The sequence below is a fragment of the Staurois parvus genome, unplaced genomic scaffold (genome assembly GCF_062004578.1).
Source record: "Staurois parvus isolate SC_StPar_1 unplaced genomic scaffold, SC_StPar_1.0 ptg000244l, whole genome shotgun sequence".
Taxonomy (NCBI): domain Eukaryota; kingdom Metazoa; phylum Chordata; class Amphibia; order Anura; family Ranidae; genus Staurois; species Staurois parvus.
In genome coordinates, this window is record NW_028318040.1 from 10,847,501 (window position 1) to 10,869,538 (window position 22,038).

The following is a 22,038-nucleotide window of genomic DNA, read 5'->3' on the forward strand; positions in this document are numbered from 1 at the left end:
CGGTTGGAAAGGTGAATGAGTCTGGCAGCCGTATTCAGGATCGACTGAAGCGGGGATAGCCAGCGGCGAGGCAGGCCAGTGAGGAGGGAGTTGCAGTAGTCGAGTCGTGATATGATGAGGGAGTGGATGAGCTGTTTAGTGGTTTCTGGGGTTAGGAACGTGCGGATTTTGGCGATGTTGCGGAGGTGGAGGCGGCACGAGTTTGTTAAAGATTGGACTTGGGGCTGGAAGGATAGGTTGGAGTCCAGAATGACACCCAGTACTCTGGCCTGCAGGGCGGGTTTGATGGTAGCGTTGTTGGATGTGACGGAGAAATCATTGGGGGGTGGTGTCCGGGCTGGGGGGAAGACAAGAAACTCGGTTTTGGAGAGGTTCAATTTAAGGAAGTGGAGCGACATCCAGTCTGATATGTCGCTCAGTAGGCGTGTGATTCGGGCTGAGACCAAGGGGATGAGGTGGGGGGTTGAGAGATAGATTTGTGTGTCGTCGGCATAGAGGTGGTAGTTGAAGCCGTGAGAGTGTATGAGTTGGCCAAGGGAGGAGGTATAGATGGAGAAGAGAAGGGGCCCGAGGACGGAGCCTTGAGGGACCCCAACAGAGAGGGGGAGTGAGGGGGAGGTGGCAGCATTATAGGTAACGCTGAAGGAGCGTTGTGACAGGTAGGATGAGAGCTAGGAGAGAGCAGAATCTCTGAGGCCGAGGGAGTGTAGTTTTTTTGAGGAGGAGGGGGTGGTCGACTGTGTCGATGGCCACAGAGTAGGAGCACTGAATAGTGGCCATTAGCTTTGGCGGTTAGAAGGTCGTTGGAGAGTTTGAGTAAGGCAGTTTGGGTGGAGTGTAGGGGACGGAAGCCAGACTGTAGGGGATCGAGGAGGTTGTTGTCGTTGAGGTGAGAGCATAGGCGGGTGTAGACTAGGCGCTCGAGGAGTTTAGATGTAAATGGGAGCAGGGAGATGGGTCTGAGGTTGTTCGGGTCATTAGGGTCCAGGGAGGGCTTTTTAAGTATGGGGGTGATGTGTGCATGTTTCAGAGGGGAGGGGAAAGTGCCGGAGGAGAGGGAGAGATTAAAGATGTGGGTGAGGGAGCGTAGGATGGAGGGGGAGGGAGGTCGTAGGAGTTGTGAGGGGATAGGGTCGAGGGGGCAGGTGGTGAGGCGGGCATCAGAGAGGATCTTGGAGACTTCCTCGATGGTAGTAAGGTCAAAGGTGCAGAGTGTGGGGGGAGCTTCAGTATGAGGAATGTAGGGTGGGGTGGAAGAGGAGGTCAGAGCAGTGGTGGGGCCGTGGGAGAGGGGTGATGAGGGGGTAGCTGAGTGAGGGTGAAGGGGGTTGGAGAGAGTTTGAGCAGCGACGAAGTCCCTGCGGGTTATGTCGAGGGGGAGGGGGGATAAGGGGGTAGCTGTGTGAGAGGGGACGGGTTGAGAGGGCGTGTGAGTTGCGGCAATGTCCTTGCGAATTGTGTCAATCTTGTTTTTGAAGTGATTGGCAATCTCAAGGGCAGTGAGTGAGGTGCTGGGTGGAGGTGGGGGTGGAGAGAGTAGAGAGTTGAAGGCAGAGAAGAGGGCCTTGATGAGGGTCAAGTAGGCCTGTTTGGCAGCATGGAGGGAGGAGGTGTAGGTGCGGAAGGCAGATTTATAGCGGGTGAAGGCTTGTTGGGATTTGGTTGTGCGCCATAGTCGCTCCAGGGCACGACTTTGTCGTTTGAGGGTTTTGGTGTGATCAGTCTGCCAGGGCTGGAGCGGTCGGGGTCTGATGTTGCGTGTGGGGAAAGGCGCTAGTGAGTCAAGGGCTGTTGAGAGCGCATTGTTGTAGGCGGTCAAAGCCAAGTCGGGGCAGGACAGGGGGAGGATGCGGTCGTGGAGTTGATCAGCTGCAGAGTGGAGGGGGGCAGGGTTAAGGTTGCGGAGGTTACGGCTGGTAGTAGTGTGACATTTGGAGGGGTAGGCGTTGGAGGACGAGGAGATAGAGAAGGTGATCAGGTTGTGGTCAGAGAGAGGGAAGGGGGTGTTAGTAAGGTTGTGGGGGGCGCAGCGGTTGGAGAAGACAAGGTCCAGGATATTTCCGTCGGAGTGGGTGGTGGATTGTATGCACTGTGCAAGTGCAAAGGAGGAGGTTAGGTGGAGGAGACGGGCTGTGTCTGGGTTGTCGAGGTTGACAGGGATGTTGAAATCCCCAAGGATGATGGTGGGTAGCTCAGAGGAGAGGAAGAAGGGTAGCCAGGAGGAAAAGTCATCCAGGAAGCGGGGTATAGATCCAGGAGGCCGGTATATCACAGCAATCTTCAGGGGGGTTGGGGAGAATAGTCGGACGCAGTGGGCCTCGAAGGAGGAGAAGGATAGGGAGGGGGGGTTTGGGAGGACTCGGAAGGTGCTCTGCGGTGACAGGAGCAGACCAACCCCACCACCTTTACGACCGTTAGGCCTGGGTGAGTGGGTCCAGGTGAGACCTCCGTAGGAGAGTGCAGCAGGGGAGGTAGAGTCAGTGGGCTGGATCCAGGTTTCTGTGATCGCTAGGAGGTTGAGGGAGCCGGAAACAAAGAGGTCGTGGATGGCGGTAAGCTTGTTGCACACCGAACGGGCGTTCAGGAGTGCACATGAAAATGGGGGGGAGATTTTAGGGAGCAGGGGGACAGATACTAAGTTGTGGGGGTTGCAGTAGGACGTGGAGGTGGGAGGGTGTTGAGCGGGTGAGGGAGGTGGAGGGTCAGGATTCGGGGAGATGTCCCCAGCGGCTAGGAGGAGGAGAAGGGTGAGAAAGGTGGCATGGGAGCGGGATGTGCAGGAGCGAGAGAAACTCCTAGTGGAGGTGTTTGGGTCAGAGGGAGAGTGGAGTAATAGGAGGAGGTGGTGGGTGCCATAGAGGGGCGAAGGAAGCAGTGAGGACACAATATACAATTGTTTGGGAGGGGCAGAGGAATATAGTGAATGGATTTTGGGAATGGAGGAGAGGAAAATGAGAAGGAGTGGAAGAGGCATTTTGGGGAGGTGAAGAGAGCAATAGTAGGGAGATGATAGCAGTGAGGGGGAGATGTACAGGTTGTCGGGTGGAGCAGAGGGGTAAAGAAATGAGATTTGGGAACAGAGGATAGTAATATGATAAGGAGAAGAGGGGTGTATTATATAAAAAGGTACACGGAGTGGGACTCAGGCATGTAAGAGGTTTCCCAGGGTGTTTGCTTGCAGTCTTCCAGCATGCAGTAGAGCTTCTTGCCGTTGTTGTGTCTTCCTGCTGCTTGAGTTCTCCTGCTTTAGTTCAACTGCTGCGTTTAACTGCTTCTTCTATGCACTCATTCTAAGCCGCACTCAATCTGAAGCAGCACCCCCATCAGAGACTGTGCCCCCCATCAGAGATCTCCCCCATGAGCTGATCTAAATTTATAGGGAGATGCTCAAATGAACATTCAACTCCACCCCAATTAGAAGCTGATAAGGATCACATGAGTAGTGGGGGATGTTTCTCTCAGGAAACAGACACCAATCGTAAAACGGGTGCAGCTGAAGGTGAGAGCTGGTCAACATATACACAAATATAAATGATGAGGGGGTAGCTGAGTGAGGGTGAAGGGGGTTGGAGAGAGTTTGAGCAGCGACGAAGTCCCTGCGGGTTATGATTCAATATTACTAACAGCACATGCAGTGAAAGACTAAAGTGAGGCTTCCCACCCGTTATCTAGGCGTCTTCTCATGCAGTGGAAGCAAAACAATGTTACATCACTTCTGCTTTCAAAGCATAACATGTATTCATCTTTACACCTGCAAATCGTGTAGTGTTTCCATTTTTTTGTCTAACACTTGTACATGTATGTATATATTCTCAGAAAATAAAAATTATGTATCGAAATGTGCTACCAAATTTAAGCCCTACATGTGCAGAAAAACACAAAAATGTATAATACAATAAGGCTATACTACAAAAACGCCAAAGTAATTTGCAAAACCGGAACAAATGCTCTAGGACTCAAGGGGATTTAGGGAGAAAAGCCTGGGGACTTAAGTGGTTAAAGTAGAGGGAAAAAAAATCTGAAATTTGCTTTAAAAGGGCTGGTTCACACACAAAAAACAAAACAAAAAAAACCACACATCCACGAAACAATTCCTGTGCGATTGGCAACCCATTTGTCTGAATAGACTGCAAATTACATCAGAGTCAACAAAACATTTCCTTACCTGGTAAAGTCTGTTAAACCCACCTGCACTGATGCAGTTTACGTCTGTGGGAACCACTAATCCAGCTCTGCACATTAAAGCAGAACTAGAGTCTTAGGCAGGCCATAGACGGCCTGTTTATCGGCCGAATTTTCGGCCGATAAACAAAAAAAAAAAAAATTGGTCGGCCCCGTTGCCGATGCGGCCACCCATGCCCGTTTTTCGCAGATTTTCCAGCATGACCAATAAAAATAAATGAGGAGATCTGCGAAAAATGGCCGACAGGCTGGCCCCACGGCATGATTATCGGCCGAAATTTCGACAGATAAACGACCCATCTATGGCCTGCAATAAAGTTAAAAAACCTGCGAACAGACAGGCTATTTATTGCTGAAGAGACATGCAATGTCTCATCTGCAATAAAATAAACTTACCTGCCTCCTCAGTCTTCATTAGAATGTATACCGAGCTGTGCATGTGTAGCCAGGACGACTGAACTCATGCACATGCACTTTAAGCCTCATCTGGTCCCTTTCACTCCTCTGGCTCTGACATCAGATCTTTTCTAGATTCTAACAGGACCTCACTTGCTGGCTGACCAACGGGAATTGTCCACATCATTCAGGCAGTGACATGGTCATCCGGAAGAAAGATCCTAGTAGGGAGTTGACAGGAGAAAAATCCATAGCTGTATGATCACGTGACCACAGCTTCAGATAATTAAAAAATGGGAGTAGGAGGGGGTTACATTTCAGAATTTGACTTTAAACCTCGTACAATTTAAGGTTTGTCAGCACAAGCATACTGACTGCATGCATGCTAATGCATACACTGTCGCCAACCTGTAAAGTACTATATACTGAGTGCATACTCATCGGGAACTATGTCAAGCATACACTACAGACTACATTTACCAAAGTGCTATGCAAGGCTAACCCAGGCTTTGAGGTACATCAGGATATTTGACTTCACAGACTGAAATCACAAATATAGGCTTTGAGCTGTATCAATTACAAAGAGTCATTCAAAATGTTTGTGAGTCAACAGATTGCACTGAATCTCCAATCAGTAATGCTTCCTTAGCAACAGAAAAACTGTAATGCTGTTTGTAGGCAATTAGATGATGTTCCTCATGTGAAGAACATAGTTTGTGAACAACTCACAAACATGTATCAACTGTCAGTCGAACACTCACCCTCATCAATAGCCTGCATTAGGCACTCATATGTTGTCTGGACAAGCTTTTTGGCTCCCTCCTCAACTTCTCCAATAAAAAACGTCTCATTGAGATCACCGTGATAACCATTGCGATAAACCGTAATGTCCACTGGAAAACACCATGACCAGAGGCTAGATTAAATGCTTGCATTTCAGAGATACTCTAAAAATACAAAATGGTAAAACTTCATTCTCTATTTTCTGTATTAAATATTGCTTAGAAATACCGTTTACAATGTCTCCATCCTGCAAAGGCCTCCTGTCTGGAATACCATGGCAGATCACTTCATTTACTGATGTGCAGCATGACTTTGGAAAGTTATAATAATTCAGTGGAGAAGGGTAACAGTTTCTTGAAATGCATGCCTATAGTGAATATGCAAGAAGCACATTAATAAAGAAAAAGATGATATTGCCCCAATTAAATATTCTGCGCATACAGAGACATACATTATGTCAGTTATGTAACCACGACTATACAATTTGCCCTCTTACAGTAGAACTATAGGCAAAACTTTTATTTCATTTTAGATAAAGGAAGGGAGGGTTATAACCCCTGATTTTTTTTTTTTGTCATCCGTGTCCCATTGTAGAGTTTTCTTTTCACTTCCTGTCCCAGAACCAAACAGGAAGTGAGAGGAAATCCCTGCAAATTAAGGGAATTACTTGAGGATCCCTAGTTCACAGAATTAGTGTCCCCATTGAAAGATTTCCCCTCTATTACTTTTCTGGGGACAACCCAAAATTAGAGATTTTCTTTTACTTTCACTTTTAATGGTAAACAAGACAAACAGAGGATGAATCTAGCTAAGGGGGGAGCACACAGCAAAAAAAAAAAAATGACAGGGGTTCTAATCCCTCTGCAATTCATATAAAAAAAAAGAAAAAGAAAGTTTTGCCTTTAGTTATACTTTAATGCTTTTTCTCCATTCCCAGAGCTCCAATGCCAGAATTAGTTTTGCTAGACCAAGACTTGTTGTGCTAACACATCCACTTTACAATTATTAGGCAAGTGAGTATTTTGACCAAATCATCATTTTTACGCATATTGTCCAAATCCAAGCTGTATAAACTTGAATGCTTATTGGATTTAAGCACAAAGGGGATGTGTATTTGTGTAATGAGGGAGGGTGTGGCCTAAGGAGATCGATCAAGACCCTATATCAAGGTGTGCACAATTATTTAGCTTCTTTTCCTCAGGCAAAATGGGCCAAAAAAGATTTAACTGACTCGAAAAGATCAAAAATTTTAAAAAGTCTTTCAGAGGGATACAACACTCTTGAAATCACTAAGAAATTGGAGCATAATCATGAACCATCAAACGTTTTGATGCAGATAGTCAACAGGGTTGCAAGACATGAGTTGAGGGGAAAAAAAAAAAAGATGCAAATTAACTGCCAAAGATTTGAGAAGAATCAAAACGAGAAGTTATCAGGAACCCATTATCCTCCAGGGCTGTCATATTCCAGGGCTGCAACTTACCTGGAGTGCTCAGACGTACAAGGTGTTCAGGGCTCAGGAGACATGGCCAAGGTAAGGACCGCTGAAACCCGACCACCACTGAACAAGACACACAAGTTGAAACATCAAGACTGGGCCAAAAAATGTCTGAAGACAGATTTTTCAAAGGTTTTATGGACTGATGAGAGGAGAGTGACTCTTGAAAGACCAGATGGATGAGCCCATGGCTGGATCAGTAATGGGCACAGAGCTCCACTTCGACTCTGCAAGGTGAAGGTGGGGTACTGGTATGGGCTGGTATTATTAAAGATGAGCTAGTTGGACCTTTTCAGGCGGAAAACAGACTCAAAATCAACTCCCAAACCTACTGCCAGTTTCTAGAAGACTTTCTTCAAGCAGTGGTACAAGAAAAAAGTCTGCATCTTTTAAGAAGACTATGATATTTATGCAGGACAATGCTCCATTCCATTGCATACATCAAGGTAATCCACTGTGTTTTTTGCCAGTAAAGGCCTTAAAGTGGAACTTCACTTTCTCAATCAACATTGAATATTTTGAATCCTTATGCTGAAAGCATTAGTAAATTGATAGGAAGGTATATAATATTTACTTGTAAACTTTTTTTTTTTTTACATTTCTGCAGTCACGTCCTGGTTTCCATGCCTAGGCAAATGACATCATACATCCCCAGCAGTCTTCAGGAGGGGAGTGGGTTTTCTCAGCTTAGCAAATGCCTAAGCTAAGAGCAGATGGATTAAAGTAAATGCTACACAAATCATCTGCCCTTACTCAAGGTGGCCACTGCCAGAAATGCCAGGGGGGGTTGTTCAAAATGAATTGTCGCAAAATTAAGCATTGAGACATGGATGGATGGGGGAGTTTGCTTTGAATATTAACAAGGATTTAAATAACATTTTTGGTTTGTGGTGCTCAGATCGAGTGCAGTTCCTCTTTAAAGGTGAAAGAATAATTACATGGCCCCTTTCCTCACATGACCTAAACCCTATTAAGTACTTGTGGACCCCTATTAAAACAGGAAATTAACCTTGAAGAAAAACAGTGCACCTTTCCGAATAATTTCTGGGAGGCTGTGGTTGCTGCTGCACAAAAAAGTTGATAGTCAACAGATTAAGAAACTGACAGACTCCATGAATGGAAGGCTTAGGATTTCTTGGAAAGATAGATGGCTATATATGTCACTGTTTTTTCTTTTCCGAAATGTCAGAAATTGAGTTCCTTGTTTATTATTCTCACTTTAACAGATGAGAACAAACAAGTGAGATGGGAAAAATTTCGATTTTCATTTATAATTCTGCACACTAAAATCCCAATAACTGTGCACACAAAGATATTCTCCAAAGAAAGCCATAACCGCAGTTACTCTTTAAATATTCAGGTTTCTTAACATTTTGGATTGACCGAAAGCACTGTAGTTATAATGAAATGAATCCTCAAAAATACAACTTGCCCAATTGTGCACACAGTGTACACTGAAACATTTGAGTTTTGCTGGCAAAGTATGCACAAACAGATCAACATTTTCAATGATCTATGCATGTGTAGCTGGATAAATGCAACCTTAAGGGCAACTCCACTTTCATGGGAAAAATCTAGCAAAAAAAAAAAAAAAAATTAAATATAAACAACTGCTACACAAGCCACATTATAATTTAATAGTAAAAATGAACTGTAATTTTCTGTTCAACGCAATATGGAGATGTTCTGTACACAGCTAGTGTACAGAATGCCTCCACAGGAACTCTGCACTAAAAAACAAGCCAGGTTATAGGCACTTTCTGCAACAAAAAAGTTCATTTTTGGCGAGATACTTGTGACAGAACCCCTGTCACCCAGATTGGGAAATTTCGTCAGAGAATGGCTTCCTCGCCGCTAGGACACAGGACCAAGGTATTATAACCAGGCAATGCACCCAAGAGTAGACAACACTAGCTTAGATGCCAAACTGGAACACTTTATTGAACAGAAACACCGATTTATATACACTTCAAGAATAGAAGCAGTCCCCACATGAATAAAAACAAATCTTATACACTCAGATAAACATCACACAAAAGGTTTGGTAATAAGGTAAAGTGGACATAGTACTAGTCACATCTCTAGGCGGACTAGCAGACAGACAGAAACAATAAGTGACTCAACTGACTCACTTAACAATGAGAATGCACACCCAGGAGGCACACAATGGTAGAAAGACAGTAAACACAATGCCTTAATAAACAGATTAGAGCTAGAGTCTTCTGCATCAGGTTGTTTTGAGAGGATTATATCAACATCTTCTTAGAGCAAGCCTAGGAAGAAGAGCTTGAAGCAGTCAATGCTTGTTAGGGCACAGAGACCCCAAATCTTTATCCTAATGCTCCAGTTCTCAGAGGCTCTGTGTTTTGGGGAGACATGATCATGAATCTGAAGTAACACTACTCCAAAGGTCCCCCCCTTGGCACACACCACCCAAAACAGAGCCTCCTCAGATGCCAGGGCCACGGTCAGTAGGCGAGAGGCTAGCCTGCAGTCCCCTTCAAAAGACCCTGTCCCGGTTGGCCCTGTCACACTTCTCCCCCCTCAAAAGATGACTAACCAGGTCCCAGACCTCCACCTGGACATGTGTTAGTTGGGCAGAGTGAACCCACATAGTCGGATCACACCATCTCCATTCTTGGCCGCAGGGAAGTGTGATCATCGGCAGATGAGGGGCAGGGGTTGTGAACCCTCTGTTTGACTGCCAGTGCTTCAGCTGGGAGGTCTACCATTTCCAGGGCTCAGTCTGTTGCTGGGGAGAGGGGCTGGCTGCCCTAACTCCCTGAAGCTGTGAAGACACGAGGTGCTAGCACAGAGGCCAGTGGCACTCTGCCCTGCTGCCAGCTCTTCAGCTGGGAACCCCACATCCTACACTCTAGCTGACTGTGGGGAAGGAGGACAACCACTCTCCCAGACTGTGGTCTTGCCGCTTGGGAGGGCAACTACCTTCCCTCCCTGGTCCTTGAACTGCCATTGGGGGGGGATGAGCCAGCTGCTCCATCTCCTGGACTTCTGCTGTGGAGCGACTTTCTGAGTCCCTACACTGCTGCTGGGAAAGGAAACCAGTTTCCTCCACTCTGGTTGACTATTGGGCCGGGACGAAGACCACCTCCCTTCCTGGACTGTGGAACTGTCGCTGGGGAGCGAGGATGACCACCTCCCTTCCTAAGTTTTATTCTCTTTCAAAAGGGATGCAAACACTACAACTTTTCACATCAGAACACTGAATGTGCATCAGGCGATTATGAATTAGTCTCTCACATTCAGAATCACTGCGCACAGGACACTGCAACAAACCGGTATTTCTTCAAAGCAGAAACAGGTAGAAAACTGTAATAAAGTTTATTAAAATCCTTCCAAATGTACATAGATCATCCAGAAGGGATTTTTTTCTCTCACCAAAAGTGGAGTTACTATCTAAGCAAAGTCTGAATATTACAAAACTTGATTACACAATTGAAGATTTTGCCATATAGTTAGCAATTGGTATGATTTCATTTTGGTTCTGAAAATTTAACTCAATGATGAAGTAACCAGGCAACATCTTCTAAACAAGCCAAATAAGATCAGAGTAAAAAAAAAAAAAAAGACTAGGTCCTAAGAGAATGAAGGAAAGCGGTCATAGAACAGGTCTAAACTTAAATCATGTCTTATTTTCTTTTTTTTTTTTTTAAGGCTCTATAGCACAACTGAGGGTCTGTTCCAGCACCTGAAGTACAGTATTTAAAAGTATAAGTTCCCCTTTGGAACATGTTACATGGTCAACTAGTTTCTAGGGTGGAACATGTAACATGTTATAGCATTTGCACCTCTGTCCCTTTGATCCCCCCTCTGATACTGGGCGGGGGATCTTCTCCTTGCACCCACTGTCACAATTTGAAAACAGTACGGCTGTGTGGATGGCATTCACAATTTCCTGTGAAATAATATACTACAAGTACTGTCAGATATTGCATTTGGTAGCTTGTTGTTCTCAATAAACTACAAGGCTACTGGTGAGCGCTCTTGAAGTTCATTGATCTTCCTGCTCTCAAGTAGCTACCTGCCCCTGCCTCGTACAGGCAGACAGCTATCCTGAGAATCTGTAGGAACCTGACATTGAATACGCAATCTGCAGTTCGTGAGTGCAATGTTCTGCAGGAAAAAAAAAAATTAATGCACATTTTTACCTGCAAAAGAATGTGCATTTATTTTTCAAAATGTGAACTTAGCCTTTAAACCTATTCCCCCCAAGACCAAGGTGGCTCACCCATTTTTCATTATAAGTTTAACACTTACTATATTCCTACAAAATCAAAAGACCAAAGATGTGATATAATAGCCACAAATGTTAAAAACATTTCAAAGCATGCAGTTTTAGAATACATAAGTGAAATTAGCTCTCACCAAATGGACAGCATGGTCTATCTCCTCAGTAGTGACTCCAGGTCTAACCATCATGGCTGCAACTCCAAGTACTTCTCTTGCCAGCTAAAAGTAAATAGAACACAATTTGTAGAATACAATGGTTATTAGGTTAGTGTTATACACAACTAAATGCTGGAATCTAAAATAGAATTAAGATTTGTCCATTACTGCGCTGAGAAAGAAGAAAAGAGAAAAGAAAAGCATAAATTTCATGTTGAATCAGAACTTCAGAGAATCAAGACTGCACCATCAAAATAATGCAACGACACACACACACACACACACACACCTACCCTACACACTATACGCATTCCTTCAATATCTTCTGCAGAAAGAATTTTTATTTGTGAAGTTCCTTTTAAGGCTTGCTCAGACTCGGACATTCCTGGGGAAAAAAAATGAAATATAAATGCATAAATCACCATTAAAAGGCAAGTCCAACCAAAGCCCATACAACAGTTCTGGATAGATCTCAACTAGCAGAATCAACTGCCGACAAGCATCTTGTGTGTAAAATATAAAATAAATACATAAATATGCACCAATAATCTATACATATTTTTAAAGGTCTTTTTTTACATAATGTACGATAGCAGGTTTTATATTTACCAGGTAAAGCATGGATGGTAAAGCACACAAGGGAATGGGTTACAGTATCAGCACATACACAGTCTGCAAGATTTTCAGCTTGTGGACCAGTAGCCAAAATACGGAGATATAGATATAGATATATATATATATACATACATACATACAACCTCTGTGCAAGGACCCAAAATTCTGTCAATCACCAGCTTTCTGCTCACTGAGGACCCTGAACTGAATGATCAGCAGTCTTTGAGGCAGTGGGCGATATATATGCAACATCAGACCGATGTTGCATCCACCTAGGTGAGTATGATTGATTGTTAATTAACCATTAGCCGCCCGGCCAATAGCCGTTTGGCGGCTTGAAAAGCGCTGCAGCTTTCCGGGTCCACGCCATTTGGCGTGCTCCCGCACATGCGCCGTTTGCGCTATTGCAGAGCGGCGCAGCAGCGGGATCTGTCACCGCCCGTGCACCTCGGACACGGCCGATGACAGATCCGAGTACCGGCTCCCGTTGCCGGTACCATGTGACCTGCCGCGACCAATCACAGCAGGTCACATGACAGTTGTATACAATGGATGGCTTCATTCATGATGCCATCCATTGTATACTAGTGCCTAGCTGTGAATGGTCACAGCTAATCACATGCACATGTCATGTGATTAGCTGTGACCAAATCACAGCTAAGCACAAAAAAAAAAAAAAAAAAAAAAAAGCTGAATGAATCGATTTCATTCAGCTAAATGCTTGCTTATAGCAAAGTAATTCTTTGCTATAAGCAAATTGTGTAAAAAAAAAAAAAAAAAAAAATTCTGATCACTTCCCCAAAGTAGTACAATGTTACTATGGTAACATTGTACTATTTTGGTCATAGTAAAATATGAAAAAAAATCTTAAAAAAAATAAAAAAAAATGTAATAAAAAATTAAATAATAAAAAAATTAAAAAAAATTAAAAAAAAATATAATTTTTTTTTTTTTCATACTGTCACCAGTCAGTGTCCCTGTTCACCGCCATGCCAGTTATATGATGACGCTGTACTGCACTGGTGACAGTATGTAAAAAAAAAAATAGTGAAAATAATATTTTTCATTTTTTCATTTTCGGAAAAATTATGACAAAAAAATACAACTTCAAAAAACTCGCCATGCCTCTTATGAAGTACGTCCGACTGTCTACTCAGCAAAAAGGGGTCATTTGGGGATATCTGTACTATTCTGACATTCTTGGACCTCAAGAAATTAGATTGGCTGTCAGTACTTCAGGATTGATCAATATTCAGATCTATACCATAGTTTGTGAACTCTATAACTTTCCTACAAACTAAATAATACATCCTAATTTGGGTTATTTTCACCAAAGACATGTAGCAGAATACATCTCGGCCTAAATTTATGAAGAACAATTATTTATTTGTAAACTTTTATAACAGAAACAAAGAAAAATGTGTTTTTTTTCAAAATTTTTGGTCTTTTTTTGTTAATTTAGCAAAAAATAAAAACCCCAGCGGTGATTAAATACCACCAAAAGAAAGCTCTAGTTGTGTGAAGAAAATGATAAAATTTTAGTTTGGGTACAATGTTGTATGACTGCGCAATTGTCATTCAAAGTGTGAGAGCGCTGAAACCTGAAAAATGGCCTGGGCAGGAAGGTGTAAAATTGCACGGTATTGAAACGGTTAAACTTCTCCTTTAATGGTCAAAAGGAGAGGCGGCATCCTAAACCACATACATTTTGGATCCCTCTGGCGCCTACACAAAATAGATGTTAAAGTATATAAAAGTCATATAAAAATTACCTAAAGGATGATCTGCATAATCTGGCCTCTGTATATAACTTGAGACAGGTCGCATGGGTGTCTATAAATGAAATAAAGTGAAAAACAAGTGATGGAGCAGACTTATGGTATACAAGAATTCTATGTTTGCAATAAAATCTCCAAAATGGTTCTATTCTATTAGTGCAATAACATTTTTTTTTCTCTTGGATTTAAAACCCAGTGATGCAATAGGCATATACAGGAGATTCTTCTATGCCCAGGCAATGCAAGGATCTCAGAAACATCACCTTCCTTCACCACGTATTGAGACTACAACTCCCATAATGAGAATTCATATACACAACAGGTGTGTATGTTGTTGGAATTGTGAGAATTTTCATGCTGGAATCAGAAGTGCGACACTCACTGCGGCATACACTGTACAACATGGTCTTTTCAGCTACGTTTCTTAATACATAAAAAGGGCATATTAACTGATTATGTACCCCTCATGCATATTATGCAAAACAAGCAAAGTGTTTACAGTATAAACAGAGTATTGAGTGACGAATAAATAGGAGAGGCTTTTAGAGTGAAACAGAATACGGATTTCAACAGCCTGCCTATTGCAGGGATAGGTGGGCATGGCAGGCCAAATGTCTCCTGGCCTGTCACTCAAATGAAGCAAGGAGAGCAGATATGTCATAATGGGATTCTGACACCCCTAGGTCCACCCGCCACAGCAAGCAGCAATGTAAATGTCACTGCTCACTGTAAAACTACAGAAGATAAGTTACAAGACCAGAGGTTGGGGGGAAAGTGGGCATAGCGACCACCAGTCATATGAAGAGGACACAGTCCTTTTACAGGGTAACTTCAGCACTGATCTGTGAATGAGAGGATAATTGTGGAAAAAAAAAAAAAGAAAAGAAAAGCATCCCTCTAGGACAGCAATGGGCAAACTACGGCCCGGCGAACCTTTTAATCCGGCCCGCGGAGCTAGGCTCCTCTCACAGTCCGCCCTGAAGACCGATGTAGCATGAAAATCTGTCTCCTATGAGGATCTGTCCCCCTCAACGTATCTGCGCATGTGCCGGAGATCGCCGATCGGCTGCTAATGCCTGAAACTGGCACATGCGCAGATACGTCGAGGGGGACAGATCCTCACAGGAGACAGATTTTCATGCTACACCGGAACGGCGCGGGAAGACGACGAGAGGAACGTGCGGAGCAAAGGTAAGTGAATTGACACAGGGGGGACTTGGGGACTTAATATGGGGGATGAATTACTATATGGGGGGAATGAATTACTATATGGGGGGAATGAATTACTATATGGGGGGAATGAATTACTATAGGGGGGATGAATTACTATGGGGGATGAATTACTATGGGGGATGAATTACTATATGGGGGATTAATTACTATGCTTACTATGGGGGAATATTACTATACTTACTATGGATGACACATACACATCATTCAACTACTCTTGGTCCGGCCCAATATATGAACCCATTGCGGCCCTCAAGTCAAAAAGTTTGCCCACCCCTGCTCTAGGAGGAAACACCCAAAAGTAATTTGCTTACTTTCTTACAAAGATGCGTGTAAAAGCTGTTGCACAGTCGTGACCAAGAAATTTAAACTTACCAGTGGATAGTGTGGTCTAAGTTTTCCAGTATATCTATAGCCTGGCCAAGGATCTGTGTTGGCTTCACCTTCCATTGTCCATGGGGAAACCTCACGCTTGCCTTTGTCATCTTCTATATTACAAAACAGAGACATTATTACAGTTAAATACACATTTTACTTTATAACTATTTTTTATACTGATCAGCCATAATGTTAGGTCCACTAACAGATAAAGTAAATAACATGGATTATCTTGTTACACTGCCATCTGAAAGTGGACAGGACATATTAGACAGGAAGTGAACATGTCCCTGAAGTTGATGCGTTGAAAGCAAAAAAAATGGGCAAGAGTAAGGATTTGAGCAATCCATAAAAACATACGCATTAACTCAAATTGCTGAAAAAGTTAATGCTAGTTCTGATAGGAAGGTGTCGGAAAACACAGTGGGGTTTATTTACTAAAGCTGGAGTGTGCAAAATCAGGCTCACGTTTGCATAGAAAGCAATTAGCTTCCAGGTTTTATTGCCAAAGCCTAACTAAACATGCTGAGGTCAGAAACTGATTGGTTTCTATGCAGAAGTGAGCCATATTTTGCACTCTACGACTTTAGTAACTGAACCCCAGTGCCTCAGTTTGATACATATGGGGCTGCTAGCTGCAGAAAGGGTCAGTATGCTCATGCTGACCCCCCAGAAGCTTGAGGGCTCTATTTAGTTGCCTTTGGCACAGCCAAAAATACCTACAATGGGCATGTGAGCATTAGAACTGGACCACGAAGAAATGCAAGAAGATGATCACCTGGCCTGGTGAGTCATGTTTTGATGGCACCAGGATGCACTATGGAAAGAAGGCAAGCTGGCGAAGGTAGCAATCTGCTACTGATGGTTTGGTGCCAGAGTACCACAGCATGCTGCAATTTCAGAAGTCTAGTGAGGTCCATGCCTCAATGTGTTAGGGCTGTTTTGGTGGCAAAAGTGGCCCTACTCAATATTGCGCGAGTCATGTTATGGTTGGAGGGCATAATGTATGGCTGATCAGTGCATATTATTTTGCTGTAACACAAGACTCTCCATATCAAGGGCAAAGAAAAAAAACAAATAGGGCAATTTTTCAAATCTAGCCCATTTGTACAGAAAATAAACAAAAGCTAAAAATTCTCTGTGGTCTAAAAAGAGTCAGTGTTTGTAGTGCTAAAGTACACCTTGTGGCAAGTAAACTGTGGTAGTCTTAAGCCTGATAACATGTATCTGGGGAGCATTTTAGATCCTAGGTCAAGGAGTCAAAAAGGGCTTCAAGCTTCTCTCCAAGTCTATATTAAGCATTGCTGGCTCCTACTGCTCCTCAGTCCCACCATTATTAATCAACATTCAAAAGTCAGAACTTCAGTGGACAGTGGAGGTACTGGAATTTGACAGCTGAATGACAGATGGCAGGCTTGGTGTCACAAGAGGCCAGGCTTAAGTTCAATTTGGAGAGCAGTCAATGTCCTGTACAGCCTGGGCCAATCATCCAAACAGCTCAAAGGCACAGGTATCAGTTTGAATCGTAGTAGAGGCGCTTGCACTTCAGCAATGTTTTACCATTAGGTCCCTTTTAGGTCAGGTCCACTTGATCATAAAGTATTTGTAATATTAGTATGTCACCAGCTGAATGTTTTGTATTAATGACAAATGTCATAGTATTTTGTTCCCATTTCATAGTGAATATTTTTGCTGTGGCTAGAGTCCATGCATTCTTTTGCAGTGAATATGACACAGTGGGTGGGGGCCTGCTCTGCATTATCTGCTGGACTTGTCAAGCTATTTCTCTTAGCATGCATCTTATTTCAGCTGACACAGCACCGATCTTGTGTCACCAGAGACCCTTGCAAACATTTTTTTTTTTTTTTTTACACAGCAAACTTTGACAGCAATTGCAATAACCAAGCAAGAGGAAACAAATCAACCATATTAAATAGTTCATATCCAGTCATATTGGGTAGATTTGTATTTCTACTCAGAAATATGACAATTATTTGCCTTGTGCGTAAGCTGCTATGCTCACATTCAGTCATAGAAATTCAATCAGGATGTTATATTAGGCCAAACTACTTACTTGCTTTTTTGTGCAGTAATTTGTGTGTTGCCCAGCTTCCTCTGAAACATTCCTGCAAAGGAAAAAAAAACAGAAAGCTATGATCTCTTTTGAAAAACACAAGATAGGTTTTCTTTAATAAAATAAAAGATTAATAACCTGACCCTTCGTCCCCATTCATATACGAGAGTTTTTCTTAGTGGTGCACCGAAATGAAAATTCTGGTGCCAAAACAGATACTGAAAATTCAAAATGCATGTGGCCGAAAACCAAACCGAAATGTCTGCGCATGTGAGGAGGCTCCAATTTTTTTTATATATATATATATATATATATATATATATATATATATATATATATATATATATATATATATATATATATATATATATATATATATATATATATATATATATATATATTTATTTATTTTTTTTTTAACTTATGATTTTATTGCTAAGACATAGGGGACCAATAGTCCTCTATGTGATAGCATATGAGTGACAGGCCATCTTTGTATGGGGGGGTGGGCAGTGTGTGCAAGGAGGGGCTAGGAGAGGATATGTGATAGCATTTAAAAACCAGTACTGACATATAGGGGTTTATTTACTAAAGCTGGAGAGTCCAAAATCAGACTCCCTTCTGCATAGAAACCAATCAGCTTCCAGGTTTCATTGCCAAAGCTTCATTGAACAAGCTGAGGTTAGAAGCTGATTGGTTTCTATGCAGAAGGGAGTCTGATTTTGGACTCTCCAGCTTTAGTAAATAAACCCCATAGTGACAGCCAGTGAGGGAGCCTCTCTGTAAACACTGCTCCTCTCGTACCCACTCCTTGCACACACTGCCCACCCCCCCATACAAAGATGGCCTGTCACTCATATGCTCTCACACCCCCTCTCCTACCATCTTTGTATGGGGGGGTGGGCAGTGTGTGCAAGGAGGGGGTAGGAGAGGAGCAGTGTTTACAGAGAGGCTCCCTCACTGGCTGTCACTATATGTCAATGCTGGTTTTTAAATGCAATTGGCAGCTTTTTTTTTTTTCTTCACCATAGCTCAGAGAATGAATCAAACTTTGTTTCTATTATCTCGGGAAAGAAATTAAAAAGAAACGGTTTCTTTTAGCTCGGGGAAAGTGACAGCTGATTCTCTGAGCTATAGAGAAGACAAAAAAACCTGGCAATTGCATTTAAAAACTGGCACTGACATATAGTGACAGCCAGTCACTGTATACACTGCTTCTCTCCAGCTGCCTTTCTCCGCCGCCACCCCCCCTTATATCTGCAGTACACACAGTCCCCTGTATCGCCTAAATTTTTCCTATCGGCAAAATGCCGATAGAGCCATTTTCGGCCAGTATGTTTCGATGGCCGAAATTTTGGTGCATTCCTAGTTTTTCTATGCCTGACTACACAGAATCCCATTCTTTCCAAGTGTGCTTATTCACACATGTATGCTCAGTTGCCCTAGGAGAAAAATCATCAAAACCACCTGATCTAATAGAAGTCCATGACAAAGAGCAGGTAAACCGCATGAAAACCACACTGTGCTGTATACCCACATCAGTATGAAAACACCCTTGGGGTAAAAAAAATAAAGAGCAGCAAGGGGCAGCCCTTAACGCGAACTGCATTGGCAAAGCCATCTGAATAGAGCTCCCAAGTATCTGGGGGGAGCAGATAGCTGTAGTAAGTATTACAGACACTTTTTTTGTTTCAAAAAAGGGAAACCTGTACAGAGGGAAGCACGTAGGTCAATGTTGTACACCACTCCTGAAAATGATAGGCGCTTGGCTGTCGCTGTTCCAATGGCTTTAGTGCTTTGAGCTGCTGACCTAAAAAAATCTGAACTTTGGTACAAAATGTTCTTGCTGGCTGCTATATATAAAAAAAAAAACAAAAAAAAAAAAACCACACCTTACTGCACAGCACAATTCTGATCAAAAACTTAAAAAAGACTATAACAGGTTTCTGGAATGTGATGATCCTATTTGTTTGGCTGAACATAATCCTTTGAGGGTGGAAAGAAATGATCAAACTACTACTATGGTGATATGGACAATGTATTTGACTAAGAGAGAGTTTTAGAAATGTATTTAACTTACAAGAACACACAAAAAAATGAGGGTGTCAAGAAGGCGTACTGCATCTTTCTTCTTTTAATAGCCCCGATGTTATTTTTAGCTGCATAGTGAACTCTTGTCACCTGTTATTCAATGGGTGCTCCCTGGATGTCATTTCTCTTTCTGGTGTGCATGCGACTATAAAAATCTCACCAGCAAAATTCATCCCAATATCAGATTGCTGTCCCCATACTTATGAAAAACCAAAAACACACATGAATATTTCTAACTAAAAAAAAAAAAAAAACATTTAGCTGGTCTTAAAAATGTGGCCAGACTATGAAAATATATACATAATCCTAACAAGCAGTACAACTTTAAAACAAGACTTTGGTGAACTCTGTAGTTGCATGTACTGTTAAATAATTCATTCAAAAAGCTAAAGTGATATTAAAAGGTTCAGATTTAAAAAACAAAACATGTTATACTTACCTGCTCTGTGCAATGGTTTACCACAGAGCACACCTGGCTCCTCCCCCCTGCTGAGTGCACTAGTAAATGCTTGCTCCTGAGAGTGTGTGGTTCGGCTCCGCCCCCATTCTCAGTGGCTGTGACTGACAGCAGAAGTGCTGCTGCTGCGTCTCAGCCAATGAGGATGCAAAGACAGGGGAGAGCTGCTGCTCTTGTGCACATAGCTGGATCGAGATCGGGCTCAGGTAAGTATTGAAGTACTGGAGGTGGGGAGCGGCACACTGACGGTATTTTACCTTCATGCATAGAATACATGACGGAAAAAAACCTTCAGCCTCCCGAAACACTAACTAGGTACGCAATTCATTTTTTTTTCCTTACAGGATAACTCCACGTTTGTGGGGAAAATGGTAAATAGAAAAATATATAGTATATACAATTGTGACAAGTCATTGTAATTTAATATTAAAAATTACCTTTCCTTTTCAATCTGTAGCGCTATCATTTTCTGTAAAATGCAGTTCAATATGGCTACCTGGAGGTGTTCTGTATACAGATGGTGTACAGAATGCCCCCCAGAAATGTCATTTTCTGCTTGTGTAATTGGCTGATTTTCCCAGCAGTCTGCACTAAAATACAAGTCACTTTTTTGGCATCCCCTGCAACAAAATGTAAATTTTGGTGAGACACTTCCAAAAGGAAAATCAAGTCTAAGTGCCTGGTAACACCAGGTGCGACTTGCCATGCGAGTTTCAAATTGCATGGCAATTTGCACCCTATTGTCCACAATTAAAGCAGTCATAATGGTGTAATTCCAACTTGGTCGGAGCCGTACCAATTTTTAAAGCAGTGCATGCACTACTTCAGGGGCGACTTGCAGACATCTGTCTTTTGCAAGCCACAGATGTCTTGCAAGTTGCACCCCAAGTCAGAATGATATCCGAAATCATGCAACCTCACTGGAAGTCACACAATGTCAAAAGTTGGATCGGCATGATCGGGGTGTCAAGGGATGCAGACCCTGCAATTCTCCTCCGTAGAGCCCTGCAGGTGCAGCAGCCATACAGATTCACTCTGCCCATGGACACAGACAAGCAAACAGCTATGCCTTCTGAATAACAAAAAAAGGTAGGAATCTGCAATAAAGTATGTTAAAATCCTTGCAATGTACATTGATAACCTAGAGGGGAATGATTTTTTTCCCCAAAAATGTGGAGCTTTTGTTGTGATAGATGGTGAAACTACAATACTCACAGATAAAATACAACTGCAAATGGGCTTACCTGTTCACAATCTTGCTATGCCCACCAAAAAAAAAAAAAAATTTAGTTTTAATGTAACCTTTTTCTTCAAGGCGTACTGTGTGATTTGAAATGTATATGCTAAGCATTTAATGCTAATCCCGTCTTCAATAAAATGCATCATAGACACAAAAGGCTAGGTGCAGACAAAAGCTACCCACCCACTTTGCATTGTACACAGGTTAATTTCCTGAGTCATGTAGAGGGTGGAGAGGAGACACAAAGCAGATACATCAGCTGTTTCTAAAAGCAGTTAGGTAAGCAGGTGCAATATTTTTTGCCAATTAGATTTTAACTTTCTTTAAAGGTTTTAATACAACACCCACCCCATCAAAAAAATAAAAATAAACTGAAATGTGAATGGCTTGAACGCAAAAAAAAGTTGCGTTTTTGATTCTATAGACTTCAATGGGAACTGTTTATTGCGTTTTAAATCTGCCTAGCAACAAGAAAAATGTTAAAAAAAAAAAAAAAAAAAAAACGCATCAAAAGCACAGCAAGAACTCAAGTGCAAAAAGGCAAACCGCAACACAACGCAATGCAGAAACGCATCAAACGCAACCTGCATAGGTGTTAACCTAGGGTAAGGCAGGCTATTAATTTGAACTGACTGCCTTGCACAATAAAAAAGATGCATGTACTAGGTTTTGTAATGCAGCACGGTACAAAACATAGTAGTGTGTTATCGTGCCTTTGGCAAGGTTCAGAAAAAATTGCACCATATCTTAGGAGTCTTTTGCAATCCCCTATACATTATGATGCAAAAACTAAGGCAGCGTAATTTTCTAGAATGTGGCTACACAAGCTGCAATTTAAAGTCACATAGGTGGTAGCACAAGATAACTGTCTTTTAGTTCTTGAAATCCCCTATACATTACCAATCATAA

General features: G+C 42.4%; 1 protein-coding gene across 1 annotated transcript in view; it reads right to left on the reverse strand.

Moving 5' to 3' along the window:
- The window catches only part of METAP1 (methionyl aminopeptidase 1), a 61,650-nt gene that overhangs the window by 23,830 nt on the left and 15,782 nt on the right, over positions 1-22,038 (reverse strand). Inside the window, exons 2-8 of the mRNA XM_089680579.1 lie at positions 17,342-17,393; positions 15,265-15,377; positions 13,654-13,714; positions 11,560-11,651; positions 11,246-11,329; positions 5,590-5,728; positions 5,340-5,471 (exon numbers count right to left, since the gene is read on the reverse strand). Coding sequence (XP_089536705.1) covers positions 5,340-5,471; positions 5,590-5,728; positions 11,246-11,329; positions 11,560-11,651; positions 13,654-13,714; positions 15,265-15,377; positions 17,342-17,393 — 673 coding nt within the window. The remainder of the gene's footprint in view (positions 1-5,339; positions 5,472-5,589; positions 5,729-11,245; positions 11,330-11,559; positions 11,652-13,653; positions 13,715-15,264; positions 15,378-17,341; positions 17,394-22,038) is intronic.